Below are 26,195 nucleotides of genomic sequence, written 5' to 3'. Positions count from 1 at the left end.
AATGCCAGTGCTTAATGAAACTTATAAACTGTAAAAAATTTTTTAAAAAAGCTGATACACCATTGCTGCCCTAAAGTTAGAGAAGCATAAGTAATTAAAGAAATTTTTTTGTTTGAAAAAGGAAGGGGGAAACATTAAAATCCCATCTTGATAAGGGTAGAAATTAGGAGAGTAAATGTTTAGTCAACAACTGAAGAAACCCATTAGTTATCCTTTAATAGTTTAATGGAAAACAAGAATAATGATGGGGGCTAAGCAGCTTAAGGGCACTGGGAGTTTTCAAATCCTTCTGCAGCGTTTCTGCTCCGTCCTCAAGGCTTCCATGACACTCACCATAACACCGCCAGCTTTTTGTCCCCATCTGAAGCCAAGGGGCTTGCAAAGTTCTTCAGCCTCATCGCATATCTTTGGAGAGAAAGGAGAAGCTGAAGTGTGGGATCGGTGTTGGGACTGCCTAAAAGAGTTAGCCCTGAATTTGTGATGGGTGGGTGGACCGACTAGGGTATGTGGCAAAAGCCAGCTTTCCTGAGAATATATACAAAAGAATGAGTAAAACAGCAGCACATTAGGACGGGTGTGACCTAAAGAATTTAACCTTGGGCAAATGAATGAAATCGTGGGCCCGGGTACCAGGATGATGCTAGGGAATTATCGTTATTTTGCACAGGTGTGTAAGTGCTGGCAAAATACCGTTTCTAGGAATACTCTAGTTAAACAACTATTAATTTTCAATGAGAGGTGGACAAGAGTGTCAGTTTTGGTTCAGTTTATGACAGATGAGGCCAATGATATAAATCAAGTATGGCTGACATGAACATGGGGAAACCCTGATCACACAGTTAAAAGGTCTCTTCTAGTGACTCCCATTTTGAATATGTTTCTGTAGAAAGTGGCGGGGTTTTTTTAATTGGAAGGCCAATTTCATAGCGTTTTAAGGTCTAAGCTCCATTAATTTATGGTGCTTGTATATTGTGTCTTTCCATTCTCTTTAATTGTTACAGTTCCACACCAGGGTGGTAAATAGCTGAGCATGTCCCGTTTTTAAATTCTAACTGAGCACATTGCATTCTGGACATTTAGGCTCTTGAAAATCAATTCAGTACATAAAATCATTGTCTGAGCTTTAATGCAATTTCCCAGGTACTTGTGGTAGAATGAGGGATGGGGTTCAGTGTTGCATAAGCAAGTTGAAAGGGTGCAGGCAGCCTGGACTAGTTCTCATTTACGAGACAGAGATCGAGCCTACAGGGACACTGAGCTTATACCAAGAACTCTTCACTCTTAGCAGCCCCCACCCCAGCCCTGCCTGGACATCAGGGCCCCCAGGTCTCTGGACCTCCTCAGCATTCTATCCGCCTTGCTCTCCCTGTTATTGCTCCTGTTCTGTTGAGTGAACATTTTCAAACAAAAGGACTTGTGCCCTTGACGTGGGTCCCTTCTGTTGCTGCAATATTAAGCAACAGGATTTTTATTATGTAATAAATCTAACTTTCTTTGACAGTTGGATCACAGAAATGTCAAGTCTCTGTGATGTCCCCACTTGTTTTCACAAATCCATTTCTATGGCAGATTCCCAAGGCTCAGAGCAACTAAAGTTGTTTGAATAAGGAAAACAGGGCTCTCTCCTCTGTAGCCAGCACTCTGTTGGGGAGAGAGTAATAAAATCTCTTCAACATAATATTGCACTACTAAAAACTATGTTCATATTACTGCCACCCTCTAATTGCAACCACATTTGAGGTGACTGGATAGTGCAGCTCCAATTGCTTAAATGGACCAGAAGACCAAGAGGCTTTAACTCATTTTATTCCCAGCTGAAATTTCTCTCATTATACCCACAAATATACTTTATAGAAAGCTAAGAAAGAAAAAAGAAAAAAGAAAAGAAAAAGAGCAGACACAAAAGTGGAGATGGAAAACCAGTGAAAACTGAATAAGGTTCGTGGGTTGTATCAACATCAATTTCCTGGTTGATATTGTACTATAGTTCTTTCTGCAAGATGTTATAACTGGGGAAAACAGGGTGGAGGGTGTGTAGGGTCTCTCTGTATTGGTTCTTACAACTGCATGGGAATCTACAATTATTTCAACATATCAAAAAGTTGAAAAATATTGACTTAAAAATGGAAGGTTCATAAATTCTCCATTGACTTGCACCAAGATCTATTGAGATATCTCTCCACGGGGAGTAAAATGTCATTTAATGGAAAAAAAAATAGTGCCTGCAAAAAAAAAAAAATCTTTTGTAAACAGTTAAGGGAAAAGAAGTGTTTTCCCTACTGGAAATAAATATCACTCAATGATTCACATTATAGTTTTACCATCAAATGCAGTTTGGTTTTGTGCTTTATATTTTTTCAAAGTATGGATTTTCCTAAATAAAATTAATAGGAAAGGAAAAAAAAACAGAGAGAAGAAAAACACCCACAATCTCATCCCGCATCACAGCTATGATCTCATTTCCTTTCCAGCTGTGTCCAGATATGTACACGTTTTTCACAGTCCTAATTGTAGTGTGCATATAATTCTGCAGCTTGCTTTCACTTTAACATTATAAACATTTCCACATGGCTGCATAGCCTTGGAAATTGCCATATTTCATTGGCTGCAAAGTATTCTGTTGACTGTACTATGATATAATTAATTACTCTTCTATTATTGATCATTTGTTTGGCTTCTAATTGCTTGTGATTATATGTAATGCCAAACTGAACATCATACAGATCGCTTGCTTTACTTTTTCATTTATTTTCTTCAGTAGAGGAAATTCAAATTTCCAGAAGTTGAATTACTAGATCAAGAGATATGAATGAGTATTTGCATTGACTTTTCCCTCACGTCACATTGCCAAACTGCTCTCAATTTACAACAACCAACTGGGAGGTCCAGTTCCCCACATTCTGTTATTTATTTATTTATTCATTGTTAACACCAGGTATTAACATTTTAAAATACTCTTGCTCATTAAAAAAGTACCCAACTTTCATTTGCATTTCTGGAAAATCAGAGAGGATGAATTTTCTCCTTGTTCGATCACTAGTGTTTCCCCTCAACTTTGAATTCTTAGGCTTTTTGCCAGAATTTTCATCCTGTGAATCTTGGAAAACGGCAGGTAGCCTTGAATAGACACTAAGAAATCAATTCTCCCTAGAAGCTGCAGAATGGTGGTGGTGGCCTGGCAGCCCACCAAGCCTGGAGCTTTCCTCGAAATCTCCCTCCTGTTGTGGATTTAACTAAATCTTCTGGTTCAATGTGAATATGGTTGGTTTTGTTCTAATATTTCCCTTTTTTCTGATCTCTTGGAATGCTTCCCTGGGAAAACATGCCTGCTCAAGTTGTCCAATGCATGTCTGAAGGTTTAGGCATAAATAGCCTCAGATTTTAACAGTTTATGTAGATACAAACAATATGTTCAAATCAAAGCCTGGTGTTATTGATTAATAGCTGGGACAGAAAAAGCTCTCAGGTAAAGAACTGCTCACTCAAGCAAAAGCGATGATTTAGTTCATCCAGCCAACAGTGGCCCTTATCCACTCCTAGCGGTGGATTAAATTATTTTACAAATATCTGCATATTACCAGAAAACATTGGAATGGATATTATTTCTTCTTCTTCTCCTTCTTTTAGGAAATTTTGATGACCTACAAATTCTACTCCACCAAGACCATCAGGCCAGAAAATTTCATTTAAAATGCAAATGAAACCAATAGTCTGTGTACTTAATGTACCCTCTCCTGTCTCCATCCTCTCATCTCTTGCCCCACTACCACCTTTTCTGTTTCCCTCTAATTCCAGACACATGAAAATTCTACTCCATACCCACAGCCTTAAATGACAACTTTGAGTTGGAACAGTGCCCCCGCCCTTATTCTTAACCAAGATAGAAATTCTTAGAAGACATGGTTTACAGTAGAAATCCTGACAGCACCATTTTTTAATTTTTGAATTATAAAACTGCATCTTTGAAAAGACAAGTGTCAATGCTAAATGGTGAAATCACTATACTTTCCCTCCACCTACTATGTTTCAATTTTAATTTTATGAATATTGCAAATTATAACACTCACATAATAACCTCTGAAGGGGATAATTTATAAAAGCAGTGTCCATCAATTATAAATTTTCCATGACATTAATAAAATGGCAAGAACTAATTATGATGACTCCTAAGAAGAAGATGCCTTGGACAAATCATTAATATGTTGAAACGATATTTTTTAAAACCTAGCAGGTTCTAATTATGACTAAAATGAGCTTGGGAAGATGACTGCAGAAAGGCAATTAACCTGAGGAGCTCCACAGTCTCGGAATACATGGTGTACGGAGACTTGGCTTCCAGGGGATCGCGTTCCATCGCGTTGCCACATTCAGTGAAGGAGAGGGCTGCATCGGCATAATTCACAGCTTTGCCAAATTTCTCGAACTGAAATGGGAAGATGACTTGTCAACATGATACCTCGCTTTCTTTTCTCCTCCTCATAGAGTTGTTCTCAAGAGGGAGAAATTTTGCCCCCCTCCCCGAGGGAATATTTGGCAACGTCTGGAGATATTTTGGGTTGCCATGACTGGGCATGGGCCACTACTGTTATCTAGTTGGTAGAGGCCAGGGACATTACTCAATGTCCTATAGCACAGAGGACAATATCCCCTGATGCCCCCAACAGTGAATTATCAGCCCCAAAGGTCAGTAGTGCCAAGACAGAGAACCCCTGATACAGAAAGATGATAATGTACAAATTTGTATTAACAGGGAAGTAGCTGATTTAAGGTTCTATTGTCATGACATAGAGGCTGTAGCTGGTGGTGTTACCATCGTCATTTTGGTGGCCCAGAAACCAAATCACTGCGTTGACTAGTCTCTATTCGCTAAATTTCCTAAACCTAATGGCAGAGAATGCAACTAAGCTCTGCTATTTATAAGTCTCATGGGCAACCAACAAAGACAGCCTTTGCTTTAGAACTATTTGTGAGCACATCAACCCCACCCCCAGGAGAGGCGTAGCAAATTGAGCCGATTGTTGTGAAAAATGTGAGGCTGTAGTATGACTGTTGACAATAATCACATCACTTTCATTGTGAATGATGGTCTGCAATAGTGTGTCAAAAAGCCAAAAATATGGCACCACTGAATATTTTAGCTTAGTAAAATTTTATTGCAAAAGGTTTTAGCCCTGATAATGGTCATGATTAAACTGACTTAGACAGACTGATTTCTTTTTTATGCATAATGAATATTATAGATGACACTTTTATAGTGAGTATTTTATAACAGTATTAAACATTCTCAGTTTTTGATAGCTGGGTGTAAGAATTCCATTAATACGGTACTTTACGTAAAGGGACCAATATAATGCAGATTTTAGCTCTTTTAATTTTCTTGTATACCTTTTATCAAAATATTTTCTGTGCAACCATGAAGATTTCAATTCTCAAAATGGCAGAGGAGCTGTCTTGAGCAAAGGATTAAGTGCAACTATAAAATGATGAGTTACAGGTCCTGCAGAATCTCTTGTAATGAGTCTTTACAATAAATGTTCTTCAGCTTTTATGTACTGCAGGAAATCTGTGGTTTCCTTTCTGCAAGCTGTTGTGGAAAAATAGCAGTTTCTACCAAATTCTTAGTGATATCTTAAAAATGTGCACATGGATATATGCAAGCTGTCTTCTTTCTCTCCCAGGATAATTTCCTTAGGCCATCAGGCTTTGACTGGCGTTTGGAAACTAATCTTAACAGCCTGATTTGTGAAAGTGACTATTCACTCAAAACCCACTGTTGGAAGGATCTTTGAAGATCACCTAGCCCCAACCCCTTCTTTTCCAAAAGGAGAAACTGAATTCCAGAGAGAAAAATCACATGGCCCTTCTGCCAATTAATGGCCAAGTCAGACTCGCTCCCTGGGCCTCAGTTTGCCCATCCCTAAAATGAGGGGTTTGAATGACAGGGGTAGGTATAAGCTTAGCAAATACATTATTCCTCTCAATGGGTCTTTCTTAACCTGTTATATCATGACTACCCCAAATGAACATTTTTAGGCATTTTTCTGCACCACTCCCCAGTGAAACATTAATACCAAAGGTATCCTCATGTACTGTGGCCATTTGGAGAGTCACAAACCATTGTAACATCTAAGATTATTTTTTTGCCCCCAGCCCCCTTTGAGTCAATTTTTGCCCCCACAGGGGCAGTATCTCCCCCACTGAGAATGTATGCTCTGAATGGATTACACTAAGAGTGATTTTGGGGGACACATAAATGCTACCCAGGAGGGTAGAGAGTGAGGCTGTTCTTAATCATATATATGTATTGCTGTGACTCTGATGTTCTCAGCTCTTCAAACATTTCACCTATGTGGTCTCACATGTACCCCAATTTTTTCTGCTCATGTAACAGCTTGTCCAGGGAATAGCTATGTGCACCCTTGCTCTGATTTTGACTGAGGGCAAGTCCAGATCCCTTCTGCAGTGCTGTTGGAGTTGTGGACTTTCAGAGAAATCCTTGGGCATCAGAGCCAGCAGCATGACCACACAGTGCCTTTCAAATATCTTGTCACCTGTACAATGGTCACAGGAACAGCCTTCCCAGCATCTCTAGTGGAGCTGGCACCCAAACTGCCTTGTCATTTTTGTGTGCAGGAGCTGGAGACAATTGTTTCCAAGGGACAAGGCACACCATAGAAAGGTTAGAGACCTCCCAGTGTCAAACACCATGTGACAGCTAAGTCCTGGCTAGGTTCAGTGCCAAGATGGAGGATGTTTTTTTTTAAAAAAAAAAACTAAACAGGTTTCAACAGAGCCCCCATTGTTGTGCTGGGGTTAAGTCAAAGATGAGGAGCCTGATTCAGGACATTCTCTACGACAGTCTTCCGAATCTTGGCTGCACTTTGGAATCACCTGGGGAGCTTTCATTCCTACACCTGGGTCCCAGTCCTAGAGTCTGATTCCAATTGTCAGGGTTGTGACCTGGACATCAGGGATTTGTTTTTGTGTAAAAGCTTCTAAATGACGGTCAGGTGTGGTCAGGGCTAAGACTGACCGGGTCTATCATTCAGGCCAAAAAACCCAATGTGTGGAGCTCCTCACTGGTCTAGGTGGCCAAAACCCTTAAAGGCAGTTGGACAAAGTGTCTTGGCAAATCCAGATGACGGCACTTCCTTTCTTTGCTGGGAGACCCAGCCTGACTGTGGGCTTCAATCCAGAAACATGCAGTCAAATGCAGCAAGGAGTTCAGTTTCCCTTACAGATGTGAGTTGCCCAAAGCCAGTATTTGAAGCCAGTTAACCGGCTCTCAACAACCCTCCCCAGCTCATACCAGGGCTGGTTTGCAGGACCCAATTGGAGTTCCCATCACCTCCAGGAGAGTTTTAAAAGTCCCTTTAAAATTAGCTCTAAGGATAACAACAGTAGTATTTATTCTGAAGTTGGAAAAATGCATAATGAACAATGGTAGGGAAATACAGCTCAAAGGACTTTAGGAATTACTAGTGTTAAGGAAATAACCAGCTCCAATCACCTTATGTCATAAGCCAAGAGAGAGCTGCAAAGCAGGTTTGGGTTGAAAGTTTGAGTAGCTTCTAAAGTGCCTTCTTTGTTTTCTTTCAAAGTACCCTATCTCAATGGGAGTGAAGCAACAAGAGGAAGGAAACCTACCAGTGCGTCAGCTTTGTGTTTCAGCTTCTTAGCCTCTTGCATGTAATAATCAGCATTGTGAACCCTAAACAAACAAAAATGCACTCTTTCAGAAACCAGTGCTGATGCTTTCATCTTTTCATTAAAGGACTGAAGAGTCAATTTTTTTGCTACAAATCCATTCTCATACAATGTCTCAAATAAAGGCAGAGTGATGCTGTCATTTGTATAATAACCAACCTTGAAATGTTCCTATAAATTAAATTTGAAGTGCATAATGACCCATTAGGATAAATGACCACATCCTCCAACCCCAACCACTACAGTTGTCCAAAGAGATCAAATAACAAGTAAATGAAAATCTAGTTCTTGGCACACATTTTTATCTGAGAACATGGATAAGAAAGGGCAAAACAACCTAGAACAAAGCATATACCCTTGGAAATGGAGGCAAAGCCCCACAATGGAAAACGGGCCAAAGACATTTCTTGGTGGGGATAGAGGTGTGCAAGTGGGGTGGGAGTCGGGGTATACTTTTAAGACTATCAGAGCTGATGTTGAGGTCTTAGTCTAAGGGACAGCCAAATGGCACAAGAAAAATCATACTGCTCCCACCCATTCAAAACTGTCAAACTGGGGACAACATACGAGTCATCAAAAGTGAGCTTGGGTCTCCGGACATTGGTGGTGCTGCTGGAGAGGAGAGGCAGGGCTGCCCAGGACGTCATCTCCAGGTGACTGCTATCCATGAGGCCAGTAGTGATGGTAGAGGTAATGGTAGAAATCGTAGTGGTAGTTGTTGTGGTGGTGGCTGTGGCCGTGGCAGTGGCCATTGCTGTGACAGTGGCAGTGACAATTGTAGTAGCAGTGAAGGTGGCAGTAGTGATAGCAGAGTTGGTGATAGTGACAGTGGCAGGAGTAGATGCCTTTTTTGAAGCGTCTCCCTCCTGGGTAAAAAAAGGACAAATAGCTCCCATTAGGTCCAGCTTTTTAGAACATCTTTTCACAAGTGCTTTGAATGTCAAGCACACTGGGAAACAAGGCCGGAGAAAAGGAAACAAATAGGTGCCCCTGCGGTATCATATGAGCCCGGTGAATCACTGACTTTTGTTCTAGGATGACATCAAACACCAAGGCATTCAGATGCGATGATCACGTGGCCCTGCTACCCCTTTAGGACAGCCATTTGTGATGGTCTAAATCCAATAGGAAATGGGAAGGGAAGGAGAGGGAAGCAGAAAGAGAGAGGAGGATGGAGGAAGAGAAAGGAAGAGAAAGAGGAGAGAGGGAAGGAGGGAGACAGGAAGGGAGGGAGTCTTTGAGCCTGATGTTTCTGAAAGGGGAACCAGCTCAGAAACTTTCTTTAGAGTAAGCGAAATCCACGAGTGATGCTGCAAAATGCCACACCCGGTCCATCAAAATACCAGCAAATCAGGCATTATACTACAATAGTCAGTACCCTGGGGTGGAGAATGAAGCAGCCCTTTTGTTCGTGGGAGGCACTTGAATGATTTCTGGTTGAGCAAATGGCACGTGAATATGCATCCTCATTTGGAAATCTTAAGAAGTTGAAGCCTCATTTCAAGCAGGTCAAAAGTCAATGGGTAAGAGAATGCGGGGCTAACGCAGACTCTCATTATCATAGAGAGGATGGGATCCAAATGAAGAAAGGAGATGGTGAGAGTTGTAGTTATGGCCACATGATACCATTGTACCCCCTGCCCTGTTCACAGGGTGGACTCTGCCTTCCCTGCCTGGCAACCCACCCTCCCTTTGGCATATGTGGGGCTTGCCTGACTGTTCTACCCCTGACTGTTCTTTCCAGGGTGCCACTTCCTCCTGCTACTCTGATATGTTGTGATCTCCTTAAGGTTGGAAGATACTTTCCTCAGTTCTTCCTTGACAAGATCTGCCAATCCTGTATGCATGGGTACAGCTTCAGCAATATGCAGATAAGGCCCAAATGGAAACCTTGCTCTTACTCTCTCTCCTCAGCTCCAGACCTGCAGGAACAAGCTCTGGAGATTTCCGCCTAGAGGGCTCATTAGTGCCTATGATTTCCCTGAAACCAAATACATCTCTGAGCCACTTTCCTATTTCTGTTCATGGCAGGTCCGTCCCCCCCCCCCGTCACAAATGCTGGATTTTTCCACGCGTCAGTGAGTAGTTTCCAAATTGGGTTTGGCAGGACCCCAAAGAATGTGGTAGTCCCTAACACTAGGGGCGTTGGATTCAGCAGGATAGGGACTCCCCACCATGGCTTTAATCAGCTTTATATATTGAAGCTTTGTAAATGACTTCATTTCCAAAAAATGCTCCTAATTTTTTTTTTTTTTTTTTTTTTTTGGAAAACCACTGTTCTATTTTGTCTTTAATTTCTTCCTCTCCATTACCCATATCAAAGAGCCTCCTGGCTGGACTCCCAGCCTCTGAGCTAACTTCTCCATCCCACCCTCCATCTGCTGCCTGCCACACAAGTTGTCACTGCTCTGCACCCCAATGCAAAATAGTCTGAGCTCCTTTGCTGGCATCCCAGGCACAGCCGCCCCACCCCCGCCCCAATCTGGCCCCAGTGTTCCACATCATCTCTCACTAGTCCCTTCCATGGACCTCCACTTCAACCAAACTGAACACATCCCTGGTGCCTTTACTTTCCTGCTTTGGTTCATGCTGATTCTCATGCTTGAAAAGCCCTTCCCTTCATTTCTAAACCTTACTCATCCATTAAGCCCCATCTCAACAAATGCCACCTCTTCTGGGAAAGCCATTCAGAGGCCGGTCTCTGTCCCTCTCCTATGACAGCTGGCACCAGCTATTTTATATTCTAGTTCTTTGGGCACATGGCTCATGTCTCACTTGAGGTTGAGAACTCTTTTGAGTACCGGAACCATCTCTGATTTCTGACATGCAGCCCAGTGCACTCAGTGTTTGCTGAATTCCTGCCTGCTTGCCTTAGTCAGAAAGGTCACTTTCATTGGTGAACTTTCTTGTATCCACGAAAGTACAGCTTTTCCACTTGATCCTGGACCTTCTAACTTTCAAATAACTCTTACCACCCAGGGCTTGCTGAGATCAAAAGTGCTGCAAAGCTGCATGTCTAAAAATTGTTATGATGAATATAGAGGAGATATTTTTAAAGACCACCATAGGTTTTGTTCAACCCTAATATCTAAAATAATCAGAACCATCTGAAACTGCTAAGCCAGACCCGTGTTTCTTCTGCCAGAGCCAGACTAGCCCATACCAAAGAGTGGGGTCAGCCCAACACCGCCCCCACTTGTCTCAATGGCCAAGATAGTGGCCAAGAGCCTGGAGAGGCCCACCAGGCATGCAGCACTGATGTCATGCTTGGCACATCTGACTAGAGATGGATGCTCAAATGGCCAAGAGAAGATTTCAAGAACACAGAATTGAAAACACTTTTGGAGCTGGAAGAAGCCTTACAGCTCATCCAGTCAAGTCCACTCACTTGATGGATTCAGAGACATTCCTCTAGTCTCTCAATTCCCAGGATGGGCAAAATGATGCCACAAGGTCACCCAGATTCTAAACCATTAAGAGAAGGAAGGAATGGCCAAAGCAGAGGCACTGGCTGCCGGATCCTTTCACAGGGAGCCCTGTGATTTCCTTTAGAAGGATGCTGCATTTCTAGGGGCAAATATAGCCCTATTTACCAGGTTTCCTCTATAGTTTTCAGATCCTGTGGAAGTGACATTGCAGATTCTTGTAAACAACATCATTGTCATCATATCACATGTATTAAGCACCTAATTATTTGTGACACTATGTGAGGGACTATACAAAGAGAATTGCCTAACTCTGGTATGTGCCCTACAAATGCTTGAATGGAAGACAGTATTAGACAGAGTTTATAATATTAATTGCATTCACTATCAAAAATAGGATAGACAGTGCAATTACTGTTTCTAACAGATGGCTTAATTCCCCCACATTATAGTTGACATCTGTAAATACAAATGTATGCTGTTTACATGCACACACACATGAATTTCATACGGAAAATGGCAATTTCCTAATAGAGCAATTGCTTTAAATCAGTGGTGAACTTTACACAGGTCATCTCAATCACCTCAGATGATGGAGGCCTGTCAACTGGGGTCCTCAAAAATCAGGGGCCTAATGACCTTCCATGGAGTGTTAAATGGGTACTTTGGGTTCAGAGCCCATGAAGTTGGCAGCAGAGACTTGAAAATTCACTCCTTTCCACTCATTTGCTTTTTATATTCAGTTAAAGGAGGCTTGATACTCAGGGATGCTACATATCTGCATATACATGTGTTTATTCATTAGTAACACCGGTGCTGGTGGTTTCTGCAATTCATATACCTGTGCCTGAGACAAATGGAAAGACATTGTGTGTGTCCATGTGAAACAGAGGAGCAGTGCAGAAAATCCGAAGTTGTGGGTTGTGGAAAGATGTAACTCAGAGCACTGAGCTTTGAGTTCCAGCCCCAGTTCAGTGACATTGGGCAAACCCAGGCCATTCATTTGTTCTGTCTTTCACACTAAATGAATGAAAGAAATGGAAGCATGTCCCACACCTGAGATAGGAAGGGAGTGCATCAAAGGACCTCCAAGGCCCTGAGCATGGGTATGGGCAGACTGTTTGGGGGAGCAAGACAGGATAGAGAATTAACCTGAAATGAAAAATCCATCCTGAGCTGGGATAATTGAGATTTGAACTAAGAGAGTGTTTGTGTATTTGTGTACACACACAGCTGTAGTTTCTCTCTGCCTCTCCATCCCTCATCCCTGCAACATCTCCGTCTGTCATATCAGGTTAGATGAGCTGGGGGATCTTGTTTCTTCTCGGACACTTAAGGTATTTCTTCAAAGACACTTACAGTTACAGATATCCCTTTGAAAGTAGCACAGAATTTGCCTTCACATCTCTTTGGTTTGGTGACCTGTCCAATCAGGGAGATGTTTTTTTCTTGACCGAAAAGACCAGGATTGCCACTGATGTTTCTGCGGCGTAGGGGGTCCTCTGGCAGTGGGGAAAGTGGAGGAGGGAACAGTTTTTCTTCTTTCTTTCTGTTTGCTCTCCTGGAGGTATTATTTCTGAGGAAACAAAAAGTATAGGGTGTCTTATCTCTCCTTATTCTGATTTTGTCCATGGTGCTGGTACTTTCAGCTAAAGTAACATTTTAGCTGATGGTCCTTTACCTGTGGTGTGGGATATATATGAAAAATCATATAGATATGAATATATGGAGAGATATAGATACATATATAGTCATTCATATGAATCCAAGAATAAACACATGTCTTTGAAGCAGGAACTCCATAATACATGTAAATGTTCAATGTCATGTGCTACAGCCTGATATTTGCAGCCTTTCAAGAATACTGTTAATTAGATCTTTATGGAAAATACAATGCAGACTTTAATCCCACCATTTTTCAGGATGGTTCTTACTTATTTTGCCCTAGGACTTGACTGCACAAGCACTCAGTAAATGGTACAATAAACAATTAGTAGAAGGATATTTTCTTAAGGTATACTACGCTTATACATCACCTGGAAAGAAATAACACACTAAATACTATTGTAACACATTGCAAACTGTATGTGCAAAATGTCATACCAATTTCAAGGCTTAACAAGCCCTGACCTTAAATTAACTTGGTTTATTGAAGTACTGATGTACTCCACCTTAAAATAAAACTCCATTTAAAATATTCTTTTGTCATATTGATACTAGACATTTGCAATCCTAAAAGTACTCTTGTGCTTTTGAACTGATTTATCTGCCCATTAAATGGTCACCATCAAATAGACTGAGACTGCAAATAAAATAGAGAAATCAGAACTAAAACCTCACACTGGCTGCTTAACATGGTAATTGGGTCATGGATTTTCATTTTAGTTACTGTCTCAGTCTAATCAATGAAGATTACTTCGATTTTAATCTTTTCTTAGGCAACTAATATTGCACTATGCAACCACTTGCTTTTCATGATTATTGACTACAATTTTCAATAGCAAATTAAGTCAACAATAATTTGTGTCTTCCTCTTGGTCAATTTCAGTGTCTAGAAATATAGATTTACAATAGCTCAAAGCAACAAATCAAAGATGAACAAGCATTTAAGAGGTCTGCTTTTCTGAACTGGTGGAAGTCAATAGAGTCTCCTTGTCCTACTTCCACTGTATTGCACAATTTTGCCAATTGTAATAATATTTGTCATTTTCTCTGCCTTTTGTTTCATAAATATGGAACTACGTCAATTTTTATCATGCAGGAAATTCAAAAACAAAACACCTTAACTCTTTCTTCTGCCATTACCTTAATTTATTAGAATTAATTTAGAAAACTTGTCAATAGATTTTTTAAATTGCTTTCACACATAGAACCTTTTTATGACAGTTATGATGCTTGATTAAAATGGTGTTGCACATATGGATTAAGATTCCTGTCCATTAGGAAGATCCACAAACATCGGACCACACTAAGTACAATAATAAGAGAGATATCAGACATTTAGAAATTTATAAAAACAGATGTCAAGCATTTCTGAGGCATCTACAGGAAGTGAGTAGTTTATCCGTTGAAGCCACTCCCCCACGATTTCAACTACCTGAGATGGGGAAGTAAGGGGAAGAGCTGCTTCCTAGAGACAAATGATTTGCCATTGGCTACTTCAGTCATGCCTTGGCTTCCCATTTGCCACTGCACTGACCAGTGGGGACTGGGTGCATTCTGTGTAGTGTTCACCAATGACCTGCCCCTATCCATCTCTGCCTGGTAGCGGTCTTGAACTGTGGAGCCTTTAATGACTTACTTGGTGAAAGACACCAAGGGACAATTTTATAGGGACCACTCTGTCACTGTCATAGCTTCCAAGTACAAGAATAGTTTTTGCTTCTCTGGGTACCTCATGCAGTAGGCTAGAGGAGGACAGGAGGCACCATACTCCCCACCCAATCCCTGAGAAGCCCTGCTGATGATTCAAACTTCAGAGAAGGAGGGCGGTAGGGACTCAGCAGGGTCCTTCAGTTGGATGGTGGGTCGGCTCCCTTGGATGCATTTGTAGTTCGCAGAGCTTCAAGTATGGGGTGGGATGGTTCAGAGCAAAGTTACACCAGGTAACGCAGATGTACCTCACAATTAGCTATGGATCCTCAGGGAGAGAGGCAGCTCAGGCCCAAATCTCCTTATTCTATAGAGCAGATCCGGTCTTTTCCTATCTTTCATCTCAAATAAACAAGGAACCAGGATCCAGACAATTGTAACCTGATAACTCATTTTAGACATCTTATCTGTGGCAGATTGATGCCATATCACTGATGTTAAACAGTGATCCGTGAAATCAATTGTTAGCAGCAGTTAGCCAGATTGCCTCTCTGCTCTGGGCTGCTAATAGGCTCCCAAACTGGTCTTTGATGGAAGTAATCTCTAATTTTGAATGAATTTATGGCAATAATTACCCAGATGGAATAGTTAAAGCAGCTGACATGATTGTTAGTTAAATTATATTGATAGGACCGAAGAACTTCCTTGAAAAGACATGGTGTAAAGAGAGGGCAGGACTTCTCCAGGGAAAGCTGGAGCCATTTGAGTAGAGGAGACAAGAAGGTCTGCTGCCTAATGGTGGCAACTTCCACTCTGAAGGAGCAGGGAAAAGAGGTACCAGCTGGTTGGAATGAACGTATTCATCCCCAGCTGACTTTCGCTGACACGGAACAGCCCCAAGAGGAGGACAACTCCCAGACCTCCTCAAATTTGTCATTCTCCTGACCTCCTGAGAGTGCAGGATGTGGCTACCAGCCCTCAAGCTGCATCTGAACATCAAGCAATGACACCAAAGAGGAAGCAGCTGGGTCAGCCCGTCAAGACCCAGAGGTCGCTTTTCCGGAGAAATTGTTTAATCACCATCAGAACTGAAAGTTGGCTCAAAATAGGTAATCTGGATAAAGCAATAGGTATACCTCTTGTTGTTTTCCCTTTTTAATTCATTTACTTCTTTTACTTCCTCTTAACTTAGTGCTCAAAGTTTTTTGGGCTGATTTCTGTGATCAATCTGATTTGCAGGGAAGAAATATTGCTGAAAATCTCATGGGGCCACCTATATTCCACCCTTGTTAGCCCAGTGGCTGGGTACAGCTACCAGGTCTGGACCGAGTGACTTCCATTTTTGCCTAACATCCCTCTTGGACACAATACCCCAAACGAGTTCAATTGGGATTTATGAAGAGTCTGAACCATCGAGCCACCCTAGGGAGACAGGGCAAACTCACTCTTTTGCGTTGGGTGGCTTGAGGGGTGGGGCCGGTGAGATGCAGGGGGGAAGCAAGGAGAGAGCTGTGGCTTCCTCCAGGCGTTGCTTCTTCTCAGGGATTTTCTCCACAACTTCTGTTGGCTTTAACAGGAAAAAAATACACAGAGCTTGAAATACATTCAGATAGCCGTGTTTCACACATCAAGAAAAAAATATCAACCAGGTAGACAGTTTGCTCTCCATTTTAATTTCTAGATTGGGTAGGAAACTTAAATGTGTACCTCTGATCAGACAGAAAAACAATCAGCCTAGCCTAGTCCTCCCGAGAAGTAAGCATTTGAGAGACCTGAGCTGCGATGTTCACCTCTGTCTAAAGATTTGGTGGCATGGGAATCACACAGCAAAAGCAAAGAGAATCTATAATTTTCAGACATTTGTCCCCCCAACAATGCCCCCAAAATGAGTAGTTTAGAACTAACATGGCAACTTTTGTCATAAATCCAGTCCAAGCAGTATGGCAATTGTGGGTGACCTATACAGGTTACTTATACGATCAATAACATGAACATGTAGGGAAATGAACCCTGTACATGGGACACATTTGGGCCTTTGCATGTGCTGAGTCTGAAGGTATGATTTTACTAATGGTTGTATCGTTGTCATCACTAAGAGTAGGGAAAAAGTGGTCAGGCCAGGGTCCTAGAACTCTTGGTCTCTATTTCAGAATTCTTACAGTAGGTATGTTGATGCACAACCCAGAGATAGTACCCTTTGGATTTGAAACCCCTAAAGCTGAGTGAAGACCTAAATCATCCTTGCAGAAGCCCAATCAGTAGTAGAGTCTGGCCATGGGTGTGATCAGCCACCAAACCCAAGTCTCTCTTGGGAAGGGACAGAAAAAAATGGGGAAGGATTAGGAACCTCCTCTCTAGCCACCATGGCAGCCATTAAAAGTAATGTTAGCTGAATATCACCAGGAGACAAATGTCACTCTACAAATTGACCCCAAAATGTAGAAAGACAACAGAATGAGCCTTTTGGACACAATTCCCCTCTTCAAATGTACTTGAAATGGAAGTGGTCATTCTGCATTTTGCCTTCTGGGAATGCTTTGTAGTCCTGGAGTTCTGCCCTAACTTCTTGTAGGGTCAAGTTTCACAAGTCAAGTCTACTGTGTTGGTCTGTGATCCCAGCAGGCTGAGCAGGACGTGTGTCTGGTAGGAGCCACGATCATCAACGTATAACTGGGTTGTGGGGAAGCTAACATTGTCTGGAGAAATTAACAAGCCCCCAAGGATGCAGCTGGACATTGGGACAACCTGGGTGCCCTGCTGATGCTGGAGTGGGGGTATCTCAGAGCAATGATGCATAAGGCCATGAAAGCAGGAGTAGCTTAAGGAGCTTAAAACAGGGGACCAGTTGTTTGGGTAAGGTGGCTGTCTTCACATTCTTCTTTCCTACACATCATAATCCCTCATGTACCACATTGGATACTCATGCCATTGGTTGCCAAACCCTGGTCATTCTCAGCACTTCCTCCCTGGTCACGTCAAGTAGTGTATTTCCCAAGGAAGACATCATTCCCTTCACCAAAATCTGTGATCTGTCGCCACTGGCTTCCCTGAAAATGAGTCTCAAGATCAGGGTAGCCAACAGATGGTAACTGCTCATGATCACTTGGCAGGCCACACCAGACAGCTTACCTTGACCTTACGCTTGCCCTTGGGTGCAGGTTTCTCTGTGGCTGCAGCAGCGGTCTGACGCTTGGGTTTCGAGGCAGGCTCCTTGTGGTCCGGTTTGGTGGGCACTGCTTGGGATGAGTTGTGGCCAGGTACTCTAGAGAGTAAGTCAAGGTCAATCTTCACCCAGAGATTTTTCAGGTTCTCGTTTTCTTGTTGAGGGGACGGGTGCTCAGTCTGTGTGACAGGGGTGGGTGAAAAAGTTGGATCCTCAGTACTGTTGGGTAAGTTGTTGTTACTGATGCTGCTACTGACTAAAGTCAGGCTGGCACAAGAGGTTTCCTTGGATTTGGCAATATTCCCCCCAGGTAAAGTGCAAGGGGGCAGGACTTTGATCTGCAGGGTCTCTTCCTGATCTGTGTTGGAATCAGATGTAGAAGAATCTGTTTCAATGAACTCCCGGGACTTTGGCACGATCTTGCCAGGCCCTCTATACTTCTTCTTCTCGGCAGCCAAGGGGACGTTAGGCCTTGGTTCTTTCCTGGGGACTGGTTTGTGAGCAGTGGTTTTGTTGCGGCCTCTTGGTGGGTCAGGAAGTTCCATGCTTTCTTTTTCTTTGGGAGTGCTGCTGGTAATATTTGGTTTGGGCCAGGTAAAGTCGTCAATGCCGGTGTTCTTCTCTACCTTTTTGGGCTGTTTTTTCCCAGCTGTCCTTTGAGATGCTGTTTCAAGAGTTCCTGACAACTTGTGCTTCAAAGCCTTGGTTTCTGGAGTTTTCTGGGTGGGCCTTGCACGGGCTTTCTCCCGAATGAGACTGAGAAGAGGCCTCTCTTTGGGTTCAGCCAGGATCTGGCTGGGGTTTGACTTTGCTTTGACCTGGACTTCCATTGGCTGGATGATTGGAGGAGGCACAGAAATCGTCTCCATGGGTGTTTCATTTTGGCTGCAGATAAACGACTTGTTCTGGGAGGTCACTTTGTTAAGCCATTTATCCAGCTGCCACTTGTTGGTTGAGGGGGGCTCAGGCTGCAGATTGAGAAACATCAGCAAGAATTCATTTCACATTTGGGAAGAATTCAGGAGAACCCTCAGTACACTGACTGTTTGCTAATAAAAGCTTTGGATACAAACATGCACTCATGTACACACACACACACACACACACACACACACACACACACTATCCACATTAATCAAATTACTTAGATTGCCAGACACTCCATAAACTGGCCCCGGTCTACTTATTTAAACTAATTTCCACTCCTCTCTGAATACATTCTCCACCCTGGCCAGGGAAGAAAGACTAATTCATAGAGAATCGTTCCAGAGGATGGGCAGGGGGGCCTGGAAGAGAAACCATTATTCAGCCTCTCACCAGGAGGCAGAGGTAATTTTCTCTGATACTGGAAAGAAATGTAAGCTTGCCTCAAGTGGAACTTGAAAGGAAAGGCTTTCCGTCTGCCAAAGTGCCTGCTAGATGATGCTGTAATTCACTGCAAACAGAACAGGGCCTTTGTATTTTTATTGAAGGATGAAAAGATGTGACTTTCCAAAAAATACTGCACTTTCCTTGGTAGATGGGCAATAACCAATTTATGGGGACATGCACGCAGACATTAGCGTCCACCGTTAAGCCATGGAAATGACGCGTACAATTCAGGTCCTTGGTGCCCAGCTCTGAATCCTGCCAGGCGAACTAAAAGAGCCATCATTTTGATTAGAACTGATCTTCTTTTGAAAGCCATCAGCTGAGGCTTATGGCACCAGTCAATAGAGGGTGACAGAATTAAGAACACCTGAGTAGCTGTCATTCTGGCCTGCACACGACAATGGCAGGTAAGAGTAGAGGAAACTTTACTGGCCACCACTGTTGGCAGCATAACTCTGGGGTCAAGGGCACCAGCTGTGGTCACACACTACCCTGGGTTTCTTTCAGTCCCGGCTCTTCCACTGTCTACCTGTGAGATTGTGAGACAGTTCTTTCTGGACCTTTCTGAACCCTATGCTTTCATCTGGAAGTTGGGGATGATAATCCCAAGTACTCCATAAGGTTGTTATGAGGATGAAATGAGAACATGCAAGTCAGAAGCTTAGCACAGGGCCTGGCACATGGTCCAGGTTCAGTAGCACTAGTTATTATTAACATCTCCTACTGTTCTTTTCTGATCATCGAAAACAATGTGTGTGAAGAGCCATGGGTGGGGGGAGAGAGGCTGCCATTTGTATCAGGTGCAGGCTTGGGGAAAATGAGCCGAGCCACCAAGGAGGATGGCAGGGGAAAGGCAAATTCTTTCACATCAAAATTATTATTTTGGTCCTTCATAGGACTGTGTTAAACGTTTTCATGAATTATTATTAAACGCACCTGAAGGCTGCAAAGTGAGATCAAAACATGTGTTCTCTCAACCACCAACTTTTACCTTTCAGGACAGCCACACCGCTTGGGTCCCACTTGCCAAGTGGCAATTCAGTGCTTCAACTTGCAGGAAGGGGTGGGGTCCCCAGGGCCAGAAGTGGGTTTTGACTGGTTCTACTGGCTCTCTCAAAAGAGGTTACTAGCCTAGTCATGACGATTCCAGTTTTACATGTGAGGAAGCTTGAGGCTCAGAGTACCTAAGTGAGTTGGCCAAAGTCACACAGCAAGAGGAAAAATGCTATCAAATACCTGAATACTTTTCTGATTCTAAAGAAGCAAATATTATGCTGAAAGTGTGTGTGTGTGTGTGTGTGTGTGTGTGCGTGTGTGTGTGTATGGGTCTTGGGGATGCTGCCTCTGGGACAGGCAGATTGTGGTGGGGGTCCCAGCCACTTCACCCACCTCTGGAGTGGCCACACGAGGTGCCTCATTGGCTTCACTGTCAGTAGTGCTGCTTTCTGTATCTGAGTCAGACTCTGAGCTGCTCTCTGAGTCGCTGGAGCTTCCAGAACCCCCACTGGCTGGCACTGAAACTGGGGCCTGGGGTGTGGCCACAGGTGGGCTGAAAGAAAAAAAAATCACATCATTTATGGCCTCATTCCCTTCCAAACCAGAGAGAAAACAGCCTGGTTGAGCACGTGCTTTGTAAGGACCTAAGGTCTGTGAGACAGGCAGGATGGAGCAAATCCTAGAGTCCCTAATTCACAGATGGGAAATGGAGGCTCAGGAGGTCCAATGACTTGCCCAGGGTCAAAGATTTGATTAGAACCAGGTCTGGGTGTGATCAGGTCTGTGTTCCTTGGGTGCCAGCACCCTACCTTCCCTCCCTGGAAAACCCTCACTCTATCACTCCACCTGGAAACTTGAAGCCTTCTATAGATGCAGATGGGAAACAGAGCCTTAGATTCTTGTGTCCTCTATTTTTTCTTTCACTTTTTATTAATTTTTCAAGTTCTGTAACCATCTTGTTCAAAAACCCACAGGTTTGTCAAGGAGCTCTGGTCTTAGCTATGCCCATGGTACAGTCTTACCACCTAGAGGGTGCACATTCAACCCCTCATTTGCTTTTTGTTTTGTTTTGTTTTGAGAGCAGTTGGAGGTTTACAGAAAAATCATACCAAAAGCACAGAGTTCCCATATACCACCTCCCATTTCACATACGCAGTTTTCCCTCTATAAACATTTTGCATTAGTGTGGAAACTTTGTTACAATTAATGCAACCATACAATTTTAACTATACTATTAACTATAGTCCATAGTTTAAATTAGGTTCACTTTTTGTGTTGTATAGTTCTATGTGGGTTTCTAAAAAAATTTTATTATGGTAATGTATATGCAACATAAAATTTCCCATTTTCACCACCTTCAAGAATGCAATCCAGTGGTGTCAATTACATTCGCAACGTCATGCTGCCATCACCACCACCCATGACAAAGATTATTCCATCACCCTAAATAGAAACTCAGGACCCATCAACCTCTTGTTTCAACTGGAGGAAACTGAGGCCCAGAGAAGGGGAGAGGCTTATCTCTGCCTCACAGCAAGTTAGGGAGCCGACATTAGAACTGTGGTCCCCATCTCCCCCAAAGGAGTCAGCCCTCAGTTGCCACTGGTCAGGTATCCAAATAAGGGAATGGGAGAATTCACCCTTTCACCTCCTCTGCCATAATTTTTGCAAACTCTTTACTCTTACCAGGGTATGTTATTGTAAGACATCAGCCATGTCTAATGATGGACTTTAAATTGGTAAAGCTGACCAAGCAAAGTACTTGAAAACTGTCACCATTTTCTATTCCACCTTTACTGATAATCGATACTCATCCTTATCAAATTGTTTGCTCTATGGGCTCTATAAAATATCCACCTCAGGCACCTCTTGTCACATTGGGGTATGTCCTTGCCTTTCTGTCCTGATCACTGTCTATTTGAACTGAGTTTTGTTCTGCTTTCTCAGAAACTGGACTCTAAACATGGTGGTGTTAGGAGGGTAATCTCCCTTTGTCTGTCCAGAGAAATATCCCCTTTGGTGACAAAGTTTGACTCGCGGTACAGGTTCACTGTCATGCCGGGTCTGGCCCACCTCTCTGCCTGGCTGTCCATCCATCAAGCCTCCATTTCTCATGCCCCTAGCTCCTGGCCTTGCTCTCCCCTTCACATTCCTCTTAGCTGAGGCAGCAGCCCCATCAGAAGAGCCCAATTCTAGCCCTAGAGGTCACCTGGTCCTGTGACTCCACCTCCAAACCCGAGAAAGAAGGACCCCAAGGAAACTTCTCACCTCTCCATGCCCACAGGGCTCTGGGAAAAAAGACCCTCACTCCCTGCCAGAACCCAGATGAGTTCATGCCTCCACCCCATAGTTTCACCCAAGCCTATTCTTCTCCAACATCACAGCTCCTGCCTGCTGGGATGGAAACATACTCTGCTGCTTGGAGGGAACAAGATTGCTGGCTTTGAAGCCAGAGGGGGCTCTCTGTTAGTCACCACCCAGTGCAGAAAACCTTTCCATTACCTGTGCCTTCCCTTGAGGATGGCCCGATTAATCTTCCAGGTGGGTATTTTTGTTCATGCAGTTCAAGCTCATCTTAAATGCTGTCTTCTAAGTAAATGCTATCTGCAAATACACTCCTCTGCCAAATCCACGAAGAGATTAGGGGAAGTACAAGAAATACAGAACCATATTGGCTAGGAACTTGTGTGTGTGTAAGTGTGTGTGTGTGTGTGTGAGAGACAGAGAGAGAGAGAGAGAGAGATGCATTGAGGGGAGTAGGGGATCTAAAGCTCAGTACTCATTTCTCTGCACTCCTTTGTAGACCTCTTTTAATAATTTTTAAAATTGTGATAACATATATAACACAAAATTTCCCATCTTAACCACTCTTAAGTGTACAAGCCAATGGTGTTAATTACATTCACAATGTTGTGTTATCATAATCACTTCCGTGATGAGAACTTTTTCACCACCTCAAACAGAAACTCTGTACCCATTAAGCAATAACTCGCAATCCCCCCTCCCCCAGCCCCTGGTAGCCTCCAATCTACTTTCTGTCTCTATGAATGTGTCTGTTCTAGATATCATATAAGTGGGAGCAGACAATATTAATTCTTTTGTATCTGGCTTATTTCATTCAACATGAGGCATTCAAGGTTCATCAGCGTTGTTGCATGAATCAGCACTTCATTCCTTTTTACAGCTGAATAATATTCCATTGTATGTATATACCACATTTTGTTAAACCGTCCATCCGTTGATGGACACATGGGTTGCTTCCACTGTTAGCTACTGTGAACAATGGTGCTATGGACATTACTGTACTAGTATCTTTGTTTGAGTCCCTGCTTTCAATTCTTTTGGGTATATTCCTTAGAATGGAAATGCCAGATCACTTGGTTAATTCTAGTATTTAATTTTTTGAGGAATGGTGAAAGTGGGTTCCACAGTGCTGCACCATTTTACATTCTGTAGATTCTTTTTAAACTACGGTAATGACTATTTTTGACATTGGTATTAAATAAAGCTTGAAAAATCTTATCAAAGTGGGACTAATCCAGACTATGCTAACTTGGCTTCAATTCTCCCAGGTAAAGTTTCCAATACAACACAGAGCATCTGCAATACTGGGAGGGGGGTGGGTGGACTGAGGGATAAGGTCTAATTTGTATCCATGTGGGGCAAAAAGCCCATTTCCTAATTTTCATTCACTTAGGCATTAATTTTCAGCTTCTCTTAAGAAGCTTGTCATCCCAAGATTACCAAACTAGAGTCTAGATTTACTTTGGAATATTTCTGGCTAGATTTCCTGTTTCTTAAATATTATTGAATTATTTTTGAGCAACTTCTGTAAAAAAACAATACAGCCTAAGGATTATTCCTTCAAAACCAACTGCACTGAGGTGATATGATTTTAACATAAATATATTATCTAACAAAACAATATATTCCTCAACTAAATCAACATAAAAGTTTCATGGACTTAGTAAGATATTTAATGTGTGTTTGTGTGTGTATTTGTACATAGACGTTCCTTATCCAAAGCCCTTAGGGGACCAATGTATTTTGGTATTCAGATTTTTTTAATTTTAAAAAAGGAATATGATGAACATACCATATATAATATCCCCCCTGGGGTCTGGAAAAGCACTGCTTATCAAAACCCATTAATATTGCTGCAGTTAGCATTCATAGTAAGAGGAATAAATAGTTTAAATAAATATCCTCATATCAGTTTGTTAGGTTTGGTCACAAAATGAGTTGGTCTCAAACTTTCAAAAAAATGGTTCTCAGAGCTTTCTGAATTTCAGAATTGTGGTTAAGGGATTGTGGATGTGGATAAAGCCATATATGAAAACTTGACTATAACTACATGTATAGGTGGGTAGACATAGATACAGGCATGAAACAAAGACTCTTTCAAACATAAGAGTAATCTTGACTGACACCCAATGAATGAGACCTAAAATTATTTTCCCCAAGACTTCTTACAGCTAAATCTGTGACTGTGGTCTCAGGCAGGACCACTCGTCCAGTCATTGTTGACATTGACCATGTATGGGAGACTAATATAGGCAGAGAAAGAAGAGGTGTCTCACCTGTTCATACTCCTTTACTTTCAACGCTGGTGGACATAGAGTCTGGGGCATGAGAGAGAAGGTGGACTTTAGTTCAAAGAGGGCACCATGAGAACTCAAATTGGGGGTGAAAGATGTCAACATCTTAATGATAAAGAATTGCCCTCTTTGGGCAGTTGCACAGTTGAGAAATAGGGAGAGCCAGCCTTCGTGTTGGTGGTGGTGGTGGTAGTGGTGGTGGTGGTGGTGGTGGGGGATGACAGTTTAAAATGGGAGTAAAATTGCCCTCCCCAGGACCTTCCTGTGCTTCCACTATTCATCCGCTGATGATGGGGTTCCTGGAGAATCTGGCTGCATTTAGCCTGCCGAGGAATGTAAGCTACCAAGCTGAGTTTGGACCTCACTTCCTGTGGGTCCACCATGCACCCATCTGGGGCTGCTCCCAGGGACGAAAAGTACAAAGCTGAAATACTGTCTTCACAGGCAGGACAAACATCAATATCAGAATGATTGGCCCATGGCCATGTCCTTTTCTGGAATCCACTACAGAACTTTCCAGTTGACAAATTCATTACAATATTTCACTTTCAGCTCTTCACTGAACTCTGTTAGCTGTTCAACTAGTTAAATGCCCACTTCTGCTACATTTATTTTCATACATTGCTGATTTATTTTCCAAATGTATATTAAAGTGGCTTTGAGTGAAGTTAGCCCAAATAATACTTGATTCTGCCTTGGAGATGAAGGACTAATGGGCAATTTACACATTCTTCATTCATCAAGACGGTACTAAAATTATTTCCCACACACCATTTACTCTCATATTTTAATAAACTGTTTTTAAAAAGAATGCTAGTGGTTATAACAAAGATAATGTTTGATACTAAAAATCATTAACATTTAATATATTAAACCATCCACTCCATACTCTGTAAATATTAAAAGTGTACTCTGTGACTTCACCCCTAATGTAATAGTAATAAAACTTCTCAAAGGGCCCACATTTGGAACAACTTCAAAGTCAACTGCTCAATCTTTTTGTTGATCAGATTTTGCTATTGTATTCATCGGGGTGAACAGTCATGGCTGAATGGAGCAGAATCTCATTTGAATTCCAATCCCATTCATTAGGTGTTTGTGGTCACAAGCCAGACTGAAGGCAAAGAACTTGGCTTAGAAAGTCAATGACACTAGTGGGCAAATTCAAGGCTGGGGAAGGGACCAAAGTGCAGGGCAGTGGGAAAGAAGTCTGGGAGACACTTAAGACACCTTCTCCAGAAAAGGTTGGCCCTGATATGGAAGGCTTGAAAGCACTGGGGGGAAAACATGGGTTATAAGAGGTAGTCCAGGTACCACAGTCCTTAAATATGGCAGTCTCTCTATGCTCTTCTGGAAAAAAAGGGATCAGTTTGTAAGGCCAAAATTTATGAGTGGATGCAAATACGATGAAAAGTGGAAGCCATATTGATTGATCTGGTACTACCTTGCCTGGAGAAAAATTTGATGGGGTGGGAGTGGGGTGATCACATAATAGCCTTCAAGAAACCTGAAGGTCTACCCTTTGGAAGAGGGAGTGGGCTTATTCTGATGGGCTTCAGAGATACAAATAGGACCAATAAGTTGGGGATATAGGCGGGAAGACTTTACCTCAACTGACCATGG

General features: G+C 42.5%; 1 protein-coding gene across 9 annotated transcripts in view; it reads right to left on the bottom strand.

The window, feature by feature from the left end:
* The window catches only part of AFF2 (AF4/FMR2 family member 2), a 531,893-nt gene that overhangs the window by 16,118 nt on the left and 489,580 nt on the right, over positions 1-26,195 (bottom strand). For 8 of the 9 annotated variants that reach the window (XR_005214493.1, XM_037821151.1, XM_037821157.1 and 5 more), the window contains 8 exons: positions 20,368-20,527; positions 17,574-18,575; positions 15,890-16,011; positions 12,492-12,708; positions 8,275-8,573; positions 7,648-7,711; positions 4,287-4,423; positions 334-405 (listed from right to left, as the gene is read on the bottom strand). Coding sequence is in view for 8 of the 9 variants with exons in the window: in XM_037821151.1 (XP_037677079.1) it covers positions 334-405; positions 4,287-4,423; positions 7,648-7,711; positions 8,275-8,573; positions 12,492-12,708; positions 15,890-16,011; positions 17,574-18,575; positions 20,368-20,527 (2,073 nt within the window). In the remaining variant the exon portion in view is untranslated. The remainder of the gene's footprint in view (positions 1-333; positions 406-4,286; positions 4,424-7,647; positions 7,712-8,274; positions 8,574-12,491; positions 12,709-15,889; positions 16,012-17,573; positions 18,576-20,367; positions 20,528-26,195) is intronic. The other variant, XM_037821156.1, reaches the window with a different exon arrangement.

The sequence above is a fragment of the Choloepus didactylus genome, chromosome X, assembly GCF_015220235.1.
Source record: "Choloepus didactylus isolate mChoDid1 chromosome X, mChoDid1.pri, whole genome shotgun sequence".
In the NCBI taxonomy this organism is placed as follows: Eukaryota; Metazoa; Chordata; class Mammalia; order Pilosa; family Megalonychidae; genus Choloepus; species Choloepus didactylus.
The sequence above is the reverse complement of the archived record's forward strand: the minus strand, read 5'-3'. Positions and strand labels throughout refer to the sequence as shown.